Source organism: Solanum pennellii, chromosome 8 (genome assembly GCF_001406875.1).
Source record: "Solanum pennellii chromosome 8, SPENNV200".
In the NCBI taxonomy this organism is placed as follows: Eukaryota; Viridiplantae; Streptophyta; class Magnoliopsida; order Solanales; family Solanaceae; genus Solanum; species Solanum pennellii.
In genome coordinates this window covers 620,406-638,021 of record NC_028644.1, presented here as the reverse complement: position 1 = coordinate 638,021, position 17,616 = coordinate 620,406, and the positions used below count along the sequence as shown (strand labels likewise).

At 29.7% G+C, this 17,616-nt stretch overlaps 1 protein-coding gene across 1 annotated transcript; it reads right to left on the bottom strand.

Annotated features, from left to right (window-relative positions):
- Positions 1–5,947: 5,947 nt before the first annotated feature.
- Positions 5,948–9,431, bottom strand: LOC107028886 (dimethylallylcistransferase, chloroplastic). The gene is made up of 4 exons (XM_015230127.2): positions 9,290–9,431; positions 8,874–9,199; positions 8,083–8,138; positions 5,948–6,519 (listed from the first exon to the last, which is right to left on the bottom strand). Exons 1-4 carry the CDS (start codon positions 9,378–9,380, stop codon positions 6,081–6,083), a joined length of 912 nt encoding a protein of 303 aa, XP_015085613.1. The 5' UTR covers positions 9,381–9,431; the 3' UTR covers positions 5,948–6,080.
- Positions 9,432–17,616: the final 8,185 nt, after the last annotated feature.

Genomic DNA, 17,616 nt, shown 5'->3' with positions numbered 1-17,616 from the left:
GCCATTGTTAGTTTTTAGACCTAGCCCCTTGTATGTCTTGTTTTATGTGTTGTAGACTACAACAAATAAAAGACTTTTCAATAACTATTTAGTGGTAGTACTATAATTATTGCTATATATATTTGTAACATCTCGCAACTCTATTTTTATAATTCGAATCTTTTGTTATAAGTTTATAAGCTTGAATCTTATGTATTTAGATTCATTCCTATGTGTGAGAAGTGGTTTAGGGTCATAAGAGACCTTTAATACTAAGTTGAGTTCAAACCATCTTAACGGCGAAGTTTTTGCATTAGTTCATTCAAGGGTCAATTTCAAACGACCATAGCTCTCAACATATAGTGAATTAGATGGCCATAACCTACCAAATTAAAGGCCTATGAGTTTTTTTATTTGAATGTCCCCAAGGTTTTGTGTCAATAAGTGTTCGGAGTAAAAAGTTATGACCGTTTTACCAGAATACTCCAATAGAGTTTGACAACTACGAACTCTATTTACAGATCGTAAATTGAAGTACGGCCCATAGCTTAGACTTGTGAAAAAAACTTCAGAAACTGTCTTGTTTGGTATGACTTTCACAGACCCAATTACGGGTCACAAACGCGTGTGTGGAGTTCCAAGTGAAGCTACTTGGGATGAATCACATAGAGGCGATCTCAAACATAAATACAATATTTTTCAAGACGTACGTAAGTCAACATAATTTCATGTATATGTTCATTGAAGCTAGAGGCAATCAATAGAATGAAATGAAAGAATGATAAGTCTAGGGCGACGATTTATATTGATTTATGGTCTTTTTTCCAAACTTCTAACACATCTCATCTTTGTCCATCTCCTAACCCCTCACACCCCTCCCTCCCATCAGCCTACTCCACCTCTTTATATTATTTGTCTACATAATATGTGAATACTTTTAGATAATATTATTTATTAACAGGCCGACTTAACAAGATTGGAGATCAAAAGCCGAACTTTTAAGAGGGGCCTTAATATAATTTTTCACGTACTATATATATATATTACGTGAAAGTTATCTTGATAAGCCAAACTAAAATTAAAACAAAAAATACAAAAGTTGTTACCTTATAGGTTTGTAAACCATTGAGGAGCCTCATGAATATACCGGTACAATTGCATAAATTATATATTTCATCACTTTCTAAAAGATCCATGGAGCTGTTTATTCCAAGATAGTATTGTGTTGTAAGAGGAACCAATCTTGAACCAAATATTATAGATGTAACATACAAATACTCTTGACGAATTTTTTATTAAAGTAAGTCATCATTTAAATCAACTCACTAAAGTAATATGTTTCTTTTTGAAAATCTACAAAATTAGTATAAACGTATTTTTGAGTAACGTTTTTTAGGCTATATATATTTAATTTAAAAAAATTCTGACATGTAAAATATATGGCTAACGGCGTTAAATAAAAATAAAAATAAAGAAAACATTAGTGGAGGTAACGTTTTAAGCATAATACGCTACTGTCAAATATGTTTTATAATTTATTACTCTGAAGCACATTTTATATCTAAACTAGTAACGTTTCTTTGAAATCCATTTAGAGACGCGGTCTTTTAGTTTGGTTAGGACATTTCTTGTTAAAATGTATCCAACGTTAAATTTTTTCCATTCTTGTCCCTTTTGAATAAACTATGTTTGTGTGCATAACCATGTTCGATTGGATTTTTCTTGTGAAAATCAAGTGATTCACCATCAACTATGTTATCGTTGTTGGTTCCAAAACTACATAAATTCTCACAATTTATGGCTAAGACAAGGTTGTTGCAAAGAAAAGGTTGGAGTTAGTTAGGGGCATGTCTTAGAAGCTCACACCTTATAGAAAATTCAAATACTTGTCTATTTAATGTTGAGCTTTAGATTTAACATCCTCATCAATTTTCAGATATTACTAATATTTCTCCCCAATATTCTTAGGTCTTTTAATGGAGAAAGGGATGAAATGAGGGAAATCGGTGAAATTGGGGCTGGTGAAAGGATGAAATGTGGAGGTTGGGTGTGTTGGCATGCACATGTGGAGGTCCGTGTGGCATTTTAATGAACATATGGATGCCACATAACTCTTCCGTTAAACAGAAGGGTAAGATGAGAAGGGCACTTTTGAGTCAAAATATAGTTAAGGTTATATTTTATCCATTTCGAATAGTTTAAAGATACCTCCCCTCAAGTTTAGCTTTATAAAACTAAACTTCCCTTGTAGATTCAGTCTTTCAAATATTACACTTCTCTTATTTTCACATTTATGTAACCAAACTTCCCCTGTTAGAATAAAAGTTGTCCTTTACTCAACTTTTGAACATTTAAATAATTTTCATAAATTTTAATGTTTACCCATTGTCCATACTTGGCAGTGGTTTTACATCCTTGAAATCTTGCCAGCAGCAGCATATTCCTATTCCTGCCTATATCAGTCCAAGAGAATATATCTATTTTCACAGAACAAATACAAAAGATTCCCTGCTTTACATTCAACAAAGACCAAACAGAAGACATTGCCTCTTTGACCATGGATAATTTTCACTTTTTTCCGGAATTGTATGTCCACAACATTTTTATGGACTAAAGAGAAAGTACAATCACAACGACATATTCAGTGAGATTTCATTGGAGAGGGTAGAGTGTACGGAGACACAGTATTGGCAGGTGGAGACACAGTGTATAAACTCGTGGGCTAAGAACAAAGTCTAGTAGAGATGCTGTAATAAGCTGCTTATTTGCAATGTCAAAAGTTGTCATTACCTAGGAGGGAATGCAATCAGATTAGATCCCAGACTGGTAAATTCATACAAGACAGAGTATGTGAGGAGATTGCCATCCACATACATAGCATAACTGCATTTAAACTTTGAACTTAAGAAAGGATTTCGACAGGAATATAGTTGAACGGAGCAGTAGTGAGAATCAATAGTAGTATTAGGTGATGGGACTCTCCAAAATGCCGATGGGTGCGTGTCTTCCAAAGGTACTGCATTTTCAGAGGATTTTGATACAGATGCAGCAACATTTTTAGAGAGTCCAAGCAAAATAGGTAACAATAATCTTTTTCCAAAGTTCCATAACAGTTTCACAGCATCGTAGCTTTTCTAGTCAGTGAACTCTATGACCAATTAGAGTATAAAAATGTCTATAAAAGGCCTTTGGAAGACACACACCCATTGACATTTTGGAGAGTCCAAGAAAACTCTATGACCAATTAGAGTATCCAAAACATCGTTTAGCCATTAGTTTCATGAAAATTGCTGCAATCCCAAGAGAAATGAGTGTTAGGAAAGCAGAAGTTTTTAATTAATTTTCTCTTAAAATCCACATTCAATCACATATACGTAAATCTTCTAAACTTCATGCTAACAGTATCACCAGAACTCAAAGATCAAATCTTTATAAATTTGCCGATCAATCTATCAGATATGTGTAGCGGTAAGGCATCAAATCACAGAAGGCATCGGTAAAATCTTGGAGGGTGTTATGAGCAAACATTTCTAGATATATAAAAGTGTTCATAAGAAACCAAAGATCAAATCTTTATAGTTTTTGCCTCGCAGTCTATCAAATATATGCAACAGTGTGGCATTAAATCACAAAAGTTTTCAGTAAAATCTCGGAGGGTGGACATTGATAATTTAATGAGAAAGAGTTATCTTACATGCTTCTTCATGTCAAATCACCAAATATGATTTTTCCCTGTTCATTTCATAAAAGAAAGACTTGGAACATGTTAAAGTAAAAGAGTTTCCATATATATAAAAGTGATCACAAAAATCAAATACAAAACCTTTAACAATTCGCCACTTGAATCCATCAAATATATGTAACAAGGGCATCAGAAAATCGCAGAACGCATTAGTAACAACTTGGAGTTGAAAAAACAAATACTTTACAAAATCTTATGATTAAAGAGATCCCAACTATAACTATAAACTTAAATCATATAAAAAGGATAAAATAAATTGTATCTCTAACTGCAATCTAATGAAAACCTCCTACGTCCCGTGAACTACTCCCTCCGCTCACTTCTACTTATAAATGTTTTGCTTCACAAAAGTCAATTTAACTAATTTTCAAAGCTAAATCAAATTAGCTTAATTCAATATCTAAGTTTTAAATTCCAAAGTTTAACAACTATACTATAAATTACAATACTTTTTCATAACATTCATCGTAAAATATTAGTCAAAATCCCTATAACAATATACATGTATGTACGTGTGTGAGTCTATATAAAAACAAGATCTAGAAATTGAATCGCATGCTCACCAATCTACAAAGTCAGATCCAGGCAAATCTAATCTGAAATATAAATTACAAAACTTATACACATAACATAATTAATAATCGGAATCGAATCGAACAAATTAAACCTGAGGCGAAGCAAATCGCCAATACTAGATCGATCTAAACCGAATCGGAATTAGATTAAATCAATCCAAAATCTTCGATTTACAGCTGTCTCCAATTCAGTTGATGCAAGGCAGGACCCAAATTTCGCCGCTAATCAAACATATATTCGTCGGTGACAGCTTAGTAGAATTAAAACCGCCGTCGTTCGTCCGCCATTATTCCCGGCGCCGGCGAATGAGGTCCCGACCTGCACCAAGCGAATAAGAGGCGGCCGCAAAAAAGTTGAACTGAACAAAGGGCAGAGTTATGGCTAAAGGAAGAAAAGATCTTATTTATAGATAAAGCTAACGAATTATATGAAGACACGTGGAAGGAAGATAGATTTTTTTTGGCAAAATTTGGTAAAAATCGAGAGGGAGAAAAAAGGTTTAAAAATTGTGACATATAAATGTTGGAATTTACGATAACACATACTATATTTGTTTATTTTTAACAATAAGAAAAGATAATTTTTTTATATAAATATATTTTATTTTTATCATTAATAATTTATTTCTTAAATCACTTTTCAAGACTTAACTTAATATTATTTATTTTAGTTTATATGAAGTAAAAATATAAGACTTTTTTTGCATAGTTTAAAATAAATATTCTTTTTCATAGCCAAAGAGAATATTGTAGCTTTATTTTATCTTGAAAATACTTCTTTTTAATGAGTTTCTTAACTACCTTATACTTGAAAGGGTATATTTCGTTGTTTTGAATATATTATAACATAAATAAAAACATGAAGATGTGTATTGTAAAATAATTACTTTATTACTGTATATTTAAAACTAGCTCATATATATGTATAATTTTTACATCCTATACAAGATATTTTCAATGCCGGAAGTGACTCAAACATCAACTATAATTGAATGGGCCTAGATAAAAAAAGCCCAAATAGACTTTGAAAGGTGGAAAAAACAATAATTGATCATATTGTTATTAATTTGAAGTATTTTGAAGTTGGTTGTTAAAGAAACTCTCAAGCTTCATCATTATTAGGATCGAAATAATTAAGTGTTCTTACCAAGAGAATCAACAAAACAATGTGAGGTTAATGGTTACATTATACAAAACAAAACAATAGCCTTAGTGAATGGGAAGGGACCCTTAATATTGAGACGATTCTGAGAAATTTTTCCTAACCGATTCAATAATTATATCGTTAGCGATGACGATGTGAAAATAAAAGGATTATAAAATCTATCTAACGAGTTTTTGGCATTTGGATTTGGAAAAAGAATTTGTCCAAGAATGTTATTTTTATGTGGCAAGCATTGAGCATCACCATATGACTAACAAGGTTTGGTCTTTTTAGAATTACTTCCTCTCCTACATGTTTCAATTTATGTAGCATGCGTCTTTCGTATTTAAGATCATCAAACTAATTTTTTAAAAGCCGTGCCTTGTTAATATCTTAATTATCAATTATTATTTACATGAACTAATTTTTCTTTTGCGGACACTTGTGAGATGATTAACTTTCTTTAACAGAATAGATGCGTTAAAATCTATCTATGAGGTTAGGAGGTTTGAAATTTGTTATTTTATTGAACTAGCATCGTGCATAATGATGCTTGTAAGATTTAACAAATTGACATGACATTATTTTAGAAAAAAAAAAACACATTAAACAAGAGATACTAGAAACCTCTTTTTGTTCCTCAATATGTGTGTCCACCAAAACGTCTATGCCTTTGTTGAAAGTTCATTATTGCCTCTTTAAGATCTTCCTCTCCAAAATCAGGAAACAATGTGTTGGTGAAGTAAAATTCAGTATAAGCCAATTGCCACAACAAAAAGTTACTAACTCTTTGTTCACCTCCTGTCCTTATAAGTAAATCAGGATTTGGACACTTGCTTTCAAGTTCTTGTTCAAATAAATTCTTGTTGATATCTTCTACATCTAATAAACCATTCATTGCTTTGTTAACAATACTTTTTGTTGCTTGCAATATGTCATAATATCCACCATAGTTTAGTGCAATCACAAGGTGAAGTCCTTTGTTTCCCTTTGTAGTCTCTTCTGTTAATGCTATGCATTTTTGTAATGTCATTGGAAGGTTGGATTTACAACCAATAATAGACACTCTTACTCCAGACCTATTCATAATGGGAAAAAATAAATAATAAAACAATGTTATATATTTATTATATTGAGAAATAATTTAATTTTTAAAATTTGATCTGTTGTAAAAGTGAATCATTTCGAGTCAAATACATCAAAAGACTCAAAATATCGAGAGGGGCATTACAGAGACGGCTCTATATGCATGGAAAAATGAGGCCTTTGCCTTGGGGGCCTCAAATTTTTGTCTAACAATAAATTATGTGATAAATTTTTTATAGGAAAAATGATTATTTATGATTAAAAAAAGTATAATTTTTTTAAAAATAAATTATTTTGCCTACTTTAGCTTCTTTTGTACTTTATTAAAAATAAAAATTAATAGTGAAAAGTGTTGAACAAAGTGAATTACAAATTTTCTTTTATTTTTTATAATAGTATCAAGGATATTAAAATGAGGTATACCAAGTCTCAACTTCTTGAGTTTCAAGCATTATTTCAAGCAAAATTACATGTACCGGGTGCTTACACCAAGTCAAACATGCATGCCATGTGTTTAAATTTATAGTTCATATTTACTTCATTAAATCACGTAATAATACATTTTGCATTGGCTTGGTGTAAACACTCGAAGCGGGTAAGTTTTTTCCTTTATATATTTATCACTTATAGCATTATGTTAACAATACATATAATAATTGCCTCACTTAAAGGATGTTTTTCAATATTGAGTTGATAAAATCTTACCTAAAACTAGTAACTGAGAAAACATTATTGAATACTAATAGTTTTTATCTAAATAGTGTGAGAAAAATTAATTTTGAATAAATATATATATAAAGTTTATTTTTCTTTTAGACCGCCAATTGAAATTTCGCTTTAGATATCCAATTACGTTGAGCTGCCCCTAAGGGGCAAATATCTAGAATTTAGAACGTTTTAGAGGAGAATTGAGTATCACAATTGAGCCGTGTATATGAATGTGTGTGTATATATAGCTATGGCCAATAAAATGCACCATTTAGGTTGAAAATATCTTTTTCTTAATAAATATATTATTTCTTTTCTCGTTAAATAGATTTTATTCCTAATAAAAATTTACTCAGTAAGAATTTTTATTCTTGTTTGTTTTTTCCTTTAGATTTACTTCAACTAAGAAATAAGGAGGCATTTTACTTCTTATTCTCATTTTATCAATCAAAATAGAATATTAAATGTACCTTTGTTTAATTGATAATATGGATTTTATATATAAAAGATCATAATAACCTCATCATTAATTTTGTTTCAATAACAATTTAAAACACTAACAAAATAGAATGCATTTTTATTTTTTAATCTTTTTCTAATAGAAGAAGTATAAGTATTTGCTAATAAAAGAATTATTATTACCAAAAGAATGTGTTTAAAACTAAACAAATACAATATACTTATTTGGGAAAATGACAATTTTGACTCATTAAGTAATAATAGGAGTGTTTTAGATTAACTATTGACGAGGATATTTTTAGATCAAAATATTTTTATTTAATTAATTTTACATTATATAAGGAAATTTTGTACCCTTTTTCTATATTTTAATTTAGAAAATTCAGTACCTCGAAAACTCATCATAGAGTTCTTCGAACATTTGCAACAAGAAATCAACCTCCCCCTGCACCAAAATAAATGGTTATATATACTTCAGCAAAAGAAACACAAATAGAAATTCAATAAATTATATTCATTCGTCTCAACTTATTTGTTCTATTTTTTGTTTTAGTTCATTTCAAAAGGAATGACTTTTTTCCTCTTTTAGTGAATCGTTAGTTCAAACTTCGCACCTTAAGAATCATAAGATTAAAAGATACTTAGATGTATTTGACATATCTTTAATTTTAAGTTTTAATAAACTTTAAAGTCTTCATTACTTGTTAAACTTCTTAATTCAAATTAAAACAAAACAAACAAATTACATTTCTCTCGGAGCTAAAAAAGATTTACATTTTTCACCCCATACATCAAAATACTTAAGCAACGTTTAGTATAAAAATCTGACTCTCTCTATATATATGAAATAATTGTACTCGTAGAAATATAATACTCCCTCCGTCTCATTTTTTATGGTATCTTTCAAATTTTAAGAGTTCTGTAATTGGGATTTTAGGAGGTAAAAAATGTTCATTTTAAAAAAAGTACACCAATGTAAGTAATTAAAATAAAAATAGTTTAACTATTTTGAAATAAAAATATTTACATAAATGAAATTAAACGACATAAAAGTACAAGTCATAATTTTTAAAAAAACATGAAGAATATGCAGGAAAATATCTAACTCTGAAGATCAAAGTACGATTATGAACACCACATAAATTAGGACAGAGAAAGTAAAATGTACGAAAGCAAATACCTTGGATCGTTTCCAATTTTCAGTAGAGAATGCAAAAGCAGTGATAACTTGTATTCCCAATTTAGAAGAAATGTCACAAATCTCTTTTAATTTTGGAATAATATGTTTGTGACCTTCATATACTTCTAAACCCTTATCCTTTGCCCATCTCCTATTACCATCCATTATCAAAGCAATGTGTTTAGGCATAAGTTCTTCATCAAGATCATTATCATTATTGTCAGAACAAAGCTTTTCGGTTTGTAAGCTGAGTGAGCATGAAATCTTGTTGAGTCCACGAGCAGACACTGTCAGAGGCGAAATTGGGATTTGAAGTTTATGAATACCTACAATATTAATAGTTAATTTTTTCATATGTACGTATATAAAGTATGAACAAAAACTACTAGATTAATTAAATCCCATAAGTAATTAACCTTTGAATGCACCCATGGATATTGATGTATTTTGTAGTAAAATCAGAGATGGAGATGATAATTTCCAACATTGAAGAACCAAAAAACTCATGCTTTATTACTCAAATTTATTTTATTGTGAAGTGAAACAAGGGAGGTGGTGTTTAAATAGAATTATGGTATGACTTTTTTGATCAATAGTTCTATATTGAATCAATAGTTCTATATAGGGTTGTTAATGCTTATGGTTAAAAAATCATATTGAACCGCATTTCAAACCGAAATTGATTAATGAGATGCGAATTACATAAATTATTGTCCTCTCTCGCTCGGCTCTCTCTTTCCTTTTCCATTCTCGCTCGTTTCTCTCCTTCCTCTCCTCACTCACCAGATATACAAATACGTATGTATACCAGTTACATATATACAATTATTTTGACAAATATGCATACGCAATTCGCCTCTCTCCCACTCTCTACCTTGTCTCACTCGCTTCTCTCTTTCCTCTCCCAATCTCGCTCGCCACTCTCCTTCATATAACACGTAGCTACTAATTGTAATTAACAAATTATAACTATGAAGCATAATTAAGATATTTTTTCGATAATCTACCATTTTGCTGCACCATATGACTAACAAGCTCAATGGTAGAGTAAATTATTCGCATTGGTTTTACAAATCTCATGGATTGACTTCTTTCGACTACACTAGGGCCGTCAAAAATGAACCCAAACATGGTAATTTGCCCAATCCGTCCAGAATTTTAAGGGTTGGGCTCAAGATAATTTGAATTGGGTTCAATCTCGACACATTCAAGCTTAACCTATTTGAAGAAAATTCTCAATTGAGCCCAATTCAATCACTAATTTCAACCCGTTTTAGAACTTAGTATTAAGATATGTTCCTATATTTACAGTATCAATTATTATCGATTTGTTGCTTTTTTTTTTATGATTTATCTATCCATTTGTTACTTTTTTTTTTAACAAAAAATTCTTGAACGGAGCTTCAAATTGTGATTATAAAAGTTAAATATCAATATGTTAAATAACTAAAATTAATCGGGTCAAATTGGACGGATCAAGATCCAACCCATTTTTTAGCTCATTTGAGCCAAAGTAAATTTGAGCGGATCAAGCCCAACCTGATTTCTTTTCAACCCATTGTAATATTTCCAATTTTAACCCAACCCATCCATTTAACACCCCTGAACTACGCCATCACCAAGTTCAAAAATGTAAGTTATGAATTTGTGTTATGTTTTATAAAGTATATATAAAATAGATAAAGACTAAAAATTACTAAATCAATTATCTCCTAAATAACTGATAATACCAATAAAGAACGAATAAACCTTTCACTTTACTTATTTATCTAAAATGTCAGATGCAACCTTTCTTTAACATCTTATCAACATAAATATCTATCACTTTTTTTCTATGCCCTAATTTAATTAGTTATAGAATTTCAAGATTAATCAAAGTTAATGTATTTTCAAGATTAATTTATTAATCAATAAGAATATAATGAACAAAAAATGATATTTTATGCATAAATTTAATAAAATAATATATATTATGATCCAATTATTTTTAGGAGGAGGTGACTTATAATATAGGACGAAAAAGAAAATAAGGGACCATGTACGAGGAAAGGATATAAAACTCTATTTAATGTGTTTTAGTGTACAATGAATGCACTTTTAGTGATAAAAGAAAAAAAGTAAAAAAGATATCATCCATTGATTATTCCCTTTAAAATTCAATATTAATTCACCCCTAACTACTTACTATAATTGTATTTTCCATGTGTCATATAGCTCATAATCTATATAAAGAAAATAGGTTGGTAAAACTTTGTGGTAGGGTTGAGATATTTCAAAATATTCTTATTATCTTTCAATTATTCTTCCAATTTTTTCATGATATAGCTTTCTAGATCATAAATTTTCTCAAATCGTCATATGTGAAAATCAGAGTCACACACTTTTTAATAGTTATCAAGTCTGATTATAGCTCCGCTAAGGGTCTTATATAACTATAACTATAGTCATAAATTACATGATGGAATTAGCCTCAAGTTTTTAATAACATGACATTCAAAAATATAACCATTGGATGAAAAAAATTTCAAATCATCTCGAGTTTATAAAAATTATTTGGGAGACAGTTGATTTTGACCTTTTTATCACGTGTGATTCATAAACATGATTAAAAATCAACAACTTTTAATTTTGAATTGACTTTAAAGGTTTGCTAATAGGCTAAATGGAAGTCAAATTTCAAACTCACTAATTTCAATTAATTATTAATCATACTTGTTAAAAATAAAGAGATCATTTATTGTTAAATATAGTCCACGTAATGGCCAACAACTAGCAAAACTTATCACGAGATTCTATATGATACTATATATGCTTTGTTTTTTCGATATTTATTTTATTTAAAGTTTGATATTTATATTAAAATTAAAATAGATTTTGAATTTGTATTAAGAAAATTCATTATAAAAGGTTGAAATATTTTCTAACAAAAAAGGTATGATGTCCACATGAATCAAAGAGTAATAATGCTCATATACTTTTTCTGCTTCGAAATAAGATATGCTACAATGATTGACTAATAAAAATTAAAGATTAGTCATTTATAGGCCAAAATTAAAGACTAGTCATTTATAGGCCAAAACGTGCATTTTTACATTTAATTACACATCAAGTTTATACCAAAACGTGCATTTTTACATTTAATTACACATCAAGTTTATACGAAAGTGAGATATTATAAGGAAAAAAAATTTTGGCTAAAATATTTGGACAGAACGATATTTTATTTATGTTATTTTAATTTTAATACCTTTTAACTATAAAATGGAAAAAACATCAGTTTATTATAAAATAAAAAAATATTATAGTTTTTTTATTTTTCTAGACATTTAGCTCTTTTCATATTTTTTAATAATATAGAGAGAAAGGTATTTCAAATATCTCTAAATTTGGTGTGAATTAATAGGTTTGTCTCCGAATTATTGACAACATTAAAACTACTCACTACTTGACAAATTGAACTTAAACATATATACCCTTATCTTGCCACATCAGTGATATACAATCCCAAATTCTCATCAACTTTAGGGGTGTTTTGAACACTTCTTTTGACATTTTATTAAGAGTCTCACGTTCCTACAAGAGTTTGAGACCACTTGATATGTCATGTGGCAGACTGGAGTGTATTTTAAGTTCAGTTAGTCAACTAAACGATTTTTTAGAGTAAATTTTAGGTTTAACAAAACATAAAAATCATATTTATATGTTAATAATTATAGTTGGTATAATTGCGCTTGATAGAAAACTTTATGTTTGTTATGACTATTAATATGTATATTTTGATATACATATACAAAAGAATGAATTGTAAAATCTCTGTTTGTATAAAGCGAGCAATTGTATAATCACTGTTTGTATAAAGTGAGAACGAGAGAAGACAAACGAAAACTGCAATTTGAATTTGTATAAAACGAGAAAGGGAGAAAGGCAAAAGAGACTTGGGCAGGGAATATACAATTGAATCTAATTGTATAAAACGAGAAAGAGAAAAATTATATACAATTTGAATTTGTATAAAATGAGATAGAGAGAAAGAAAAAAGAGACTTGGGCAGTGAAATACTTTTATTGTATAATTATAAGTGTATAAGACGGAGATTTATGAATTTGCATGTGTATATATACAATTTTTCTCTCGCTTTATACAATTAGAAACAGAATTTATACAATTCTATTGTATAAAGCGAGAGAGGTGAGTGAAGGAAGCGAGTGAGAGAGGGAGAGTGGCGAGCGAGAATATGAGGGAGAGCGGGACTAACACACAGTTTGCGATAGAACACAAATAAATCAAACGGTAGCTACTATATTTATTTTATTTATTAGTTTGTCATTCTATACAATTATCCCTTTATTTAATTGAAAGAGTGATATAGTAAAATTATCCCTTTATTTATAGTTTCTTAAGAAGTTGTCACGACCCAAAAATCACGAGTCGTGATGGCACCTATGTTCCCAACCGATAGGTAAGCCAACCCAACAAGTATCACCAATTCAACTTAAACGTGAGAAAGATAAGTATCAAACTAATATCTAACATACTAAGTATTCAAATAAATGCGGAATATAAATAAAACTACCCCAAGATTTAGTGTCATAAGTACAAGAGCTTCTACAATATGATACAATTCCAAACTAATATAAAAATCTAAACATAAGAATTATCCTATCAGCATAACAAAATAACCTAATAAATAGAGGTAGACTGAAGGTGTGGGCCGCAGAATATCCCAAACAGCACACCACAACTCCAAGATAATTCAAACTCATATCCAATCTCGAAGAACGTTCCCAAATTGAAAGTCAATCACTCAATCTGCACCACAAAAGTGCAGCAAGTGTAGTATGAGTACGAAACCACGTGTACCCAGTATGTCTCATTGACCGACAACGAAGAAGTAGTGACGGGAGTTATATAAGAAAATAAATTCTTAGATTATACAAGTATATATATATATATATATATATATATTAAACTTACTATTTAAGTTTCATCAATAAAGGAAATCAACATTAAGTATTTTCCAAACACCAAACGAAACATAAAATCATCAAGAATGAATGATGGGATGAAATGCAATGCAATATGATACCATGTAATGATATGTCTCAGAATACCCAGTACTCACTCAACCGTATATACATGATACTCCTCGGAAATACATCGAGAGTTCATGACCCATGGGGGACTCGCGAGGTCCATATACCGACACGGACGATCTCCACGTGTCTGTGCGGACGATCTCAACGCACTATCATAATATCAAACAATTTTCGCACGGACGGTCTCCACGTGCCCAAATTACAATCTTAACATCTCACCATCCCCAGCACGGACGATCTCCACGTGCCCAACTTATACTCAATCTCATGTCTATGCACGTGCACAATATTATTTCAATATAGGGGATGATGATGCATCTCAATCAATCAATATGAACATAATACATAACCACCTCAATAATCACAACTATACGGGTGAAATAAATAAAACACAATCACACAAGGAATTCAAGTCAATAATATATCAGCTAATGCCCATATGCTTTGGCATTCTCAAATTTCAGTCCACATTCTATAATAGTACTTTTCCTTTTTATAACACCGGTACTCGTACCAATGCCCGTCACACCATTGATACGAGACCACCATCTTTCCCCCTTACCCCTTGTCTATTTTCATTTTTTTTAATCTTTAATTAGGAAAACGTCCTTCAACAAGTCTAAAAAGTCTTAACATACCTTAGATGCCGAGCTTGTGCCACGAATCTTTTAAGATTTTTCCTTTCCTTTTCGCAAGGTTTCGGAACGTTCCCAATCTACCAATTTTGCAATATTCGTAAGTAAGCAATTTTTGTAGACATTCAAATTATTATATGTCTATCATAGACGCTAAAACTCACTCATATTTTTCAACAAACTCCAAATCTTGATATATATTGGCATGCCAAATTTTTCATACTTGCTAAATTTCAAGCCAAGAACTTAACTCTAACCTCTTCAAATGGACTAAAATTCAATGTTAGATCATATAAAATAACACCTAATAATTAATTACCAATTAAAAAATCTATTATCATTGTATACATTATTATTATTTTTATTTTTTGCAGAAACCCATTTGTAAACAAGTGCCAATTTTCTAGAATATTTATCAAATTCCAATCATTGGCAATCATTGACAATGATTGGCTCAATCTTATTCCTACCATTCTGAAACTAACAATATATATAATAAATTCTTTTGACAAAATCACAGAAAACATTAACCTGCAGCCATTCAACTATTCGACTTCGATCGATTTTTATATATATATATATATTTTTGAATACTAACCCAATTGCTAACAATGTAATATAATTTAGTAATCATCACCAACTTACCCATTATTTCTTATCACCCATTATCAATATAGCATAAAATAATAACATAATCCCAAGCACTCCGACAATATATTACTATATATAGAATTGAAAAGAACGAATATCTCATATCTTTACCTGAACAATGGCTATGATTTTTCTCCCTCTCGCTGGTCGCCTGTGGTAAGGTTTCGCATCCATTTTTTTTTTTAAACAAGAGTTTATTAACCGTGAAACCCCACTAACCTATTATCTATATTACTTATTTAATAAAAGTTTCATCAATTGGGTACTCATAGTTATCTAATAGTTTAAAAATACCCCTTTAAATTTTTAAATGGAGTCAAACTAGTCCTAGTTTTCAAAACGACCTAGCGGGTCGTTACATCATCTACCACTAAAACAAACGTTCGTCCTCGAACGGTAAAATAATAGGATATCAATAGACGCTCAAAAAGTTAGAGATATCTGGTCTATATGTTTGAATTGTACTCCTTAGTAGCCTGATCATCCAGATGATACTTCTTCAATATCAAAAACATTACTATTACACTCAACAATAAAAAAAAAACAATATAACTCAAGTTCAACTTTCCTTTCTTTTTGAATCTCATCACACCTTTTATGAGTGAAACCTTTAACAAAACATGTTCTCCAATCATGAACTATAAATCACGAACCTTTTTAATTTGTATAACTCTCACCTGTTTTTAAGCGATGAGAAACCTATCTTGAAGAACTTGACCTTATATAAGAATTTTCTCAATCGATCAGTGTCCCACAACCCAATCAGCTCAATACATCATATTTATCTTTTGGATATCAATATGTCCTACCATGCAATATCTCGAATGACGCTATCTCACTATTCAAATGATAATTGTTGTTCTATGTATACTCTACTAAAAATAAGAACTTGACCCAATCACCACTATAGTTTCTTAAGAAGTACTCCCCCATCCCATTTTATAATGACATCCCTTTCTATAAATAGTTGGTCTATAATACTTGTCACTTCATAAAATCAATGCATAAATTACCATAGAAAAAGTTCCCTTTACCTTTGTGAGTAATTAGCCTTGAAAATATACATTTGACCAACATAGAAAAACTAAGAAAATGATTCATCGTTTTATTAATTAATCAAGATAAATTAATTCATATTCATTGATTGAAAGCTTGCATGAGTTCCAAAAAATATAAATCAAGGTAAAATGGTAAAGTTACATCATTTTTTAATGCAACTGCAAAGTAAAAATATAACATATAAAATGAGACGGAGGAAGTATGTAAAATCAATAATGAATAAGTATTACTCCCTCTATTTCATAATAACTCAAGCTTTTAGGTGTTTCACACCCTTTAAGAAAAGTAGGTTAGGACATAAATTGAACATAATTTTTCATTTTTGTCCTTATCAATTATTGTCAAAAATAACTAAACATTAATTATAATAACTAATTCCAATACTAACTTGATGGGTAAAATTAGAAGACAATTTTAAAAATAGTCTTGAAAATTTAAAACAATAAGTTAATTTGAAAATTGGAAAGAAAAAAAAACTCAAAGCTTAAGTTATTATGTAATGGAGGGAGTATTAGACAGATAAATTATTAATTACTCCCTCCGTCCCATATTATAAGTCACTTTTTTCATTTGTACTTGCAATAAGAAATAAGATAATTTTATTTTTATGCCCTTATTTAATTAGTTATAGATTTTTAAGATTAGTCAAAGTAAATATATTTTCAAGATTAATTAATTAATCAATAAAGATTTAATAAGCAAAATATATTATTTTATACATAACTTTTATAAAATAACATATATTATGATCCAATTATTTTTAGAAGGAGGTGACTTATAATATGGGAGGAAGATTAATAATTTGGAAGAAAATGAGGGACCATGTATGAGGAAAGGATATAAAACTCTATTTAATGTGTTTTAGTCTACAATGAATGCACTTTTAGTGATAAAAGAAAAAAAGTAAAAAAGATATCATCCATTGATTATTCCCTTTAAAATTCGATATTAGTTCACCCCTAACTACTTACAATAATTGTATTTTCCATGTATCATATAGCTCATATCTATATAAAGAAAATAGATTGGTAAAACTTTGTGGTAGGGTTGAGATATTTCAAAATATTCTTATTATTTTTCAATTATTCTTCCATTTTTTTTATGATATAGCTTTCTAGATCATAAATTTTCTTAAATTGTCATATGTGAAAATAAGAGTCACACACTTTTTAATAGTTATCAAGTCTGATTATAGCGCCGCTAAGGTCTAAGATAATTATAACTATAGTCATAAATTACAGGATGGAATTAGCCTCAAGTTTTTAATAACATGACATTCGAAAATATAACCATTGGATGAAA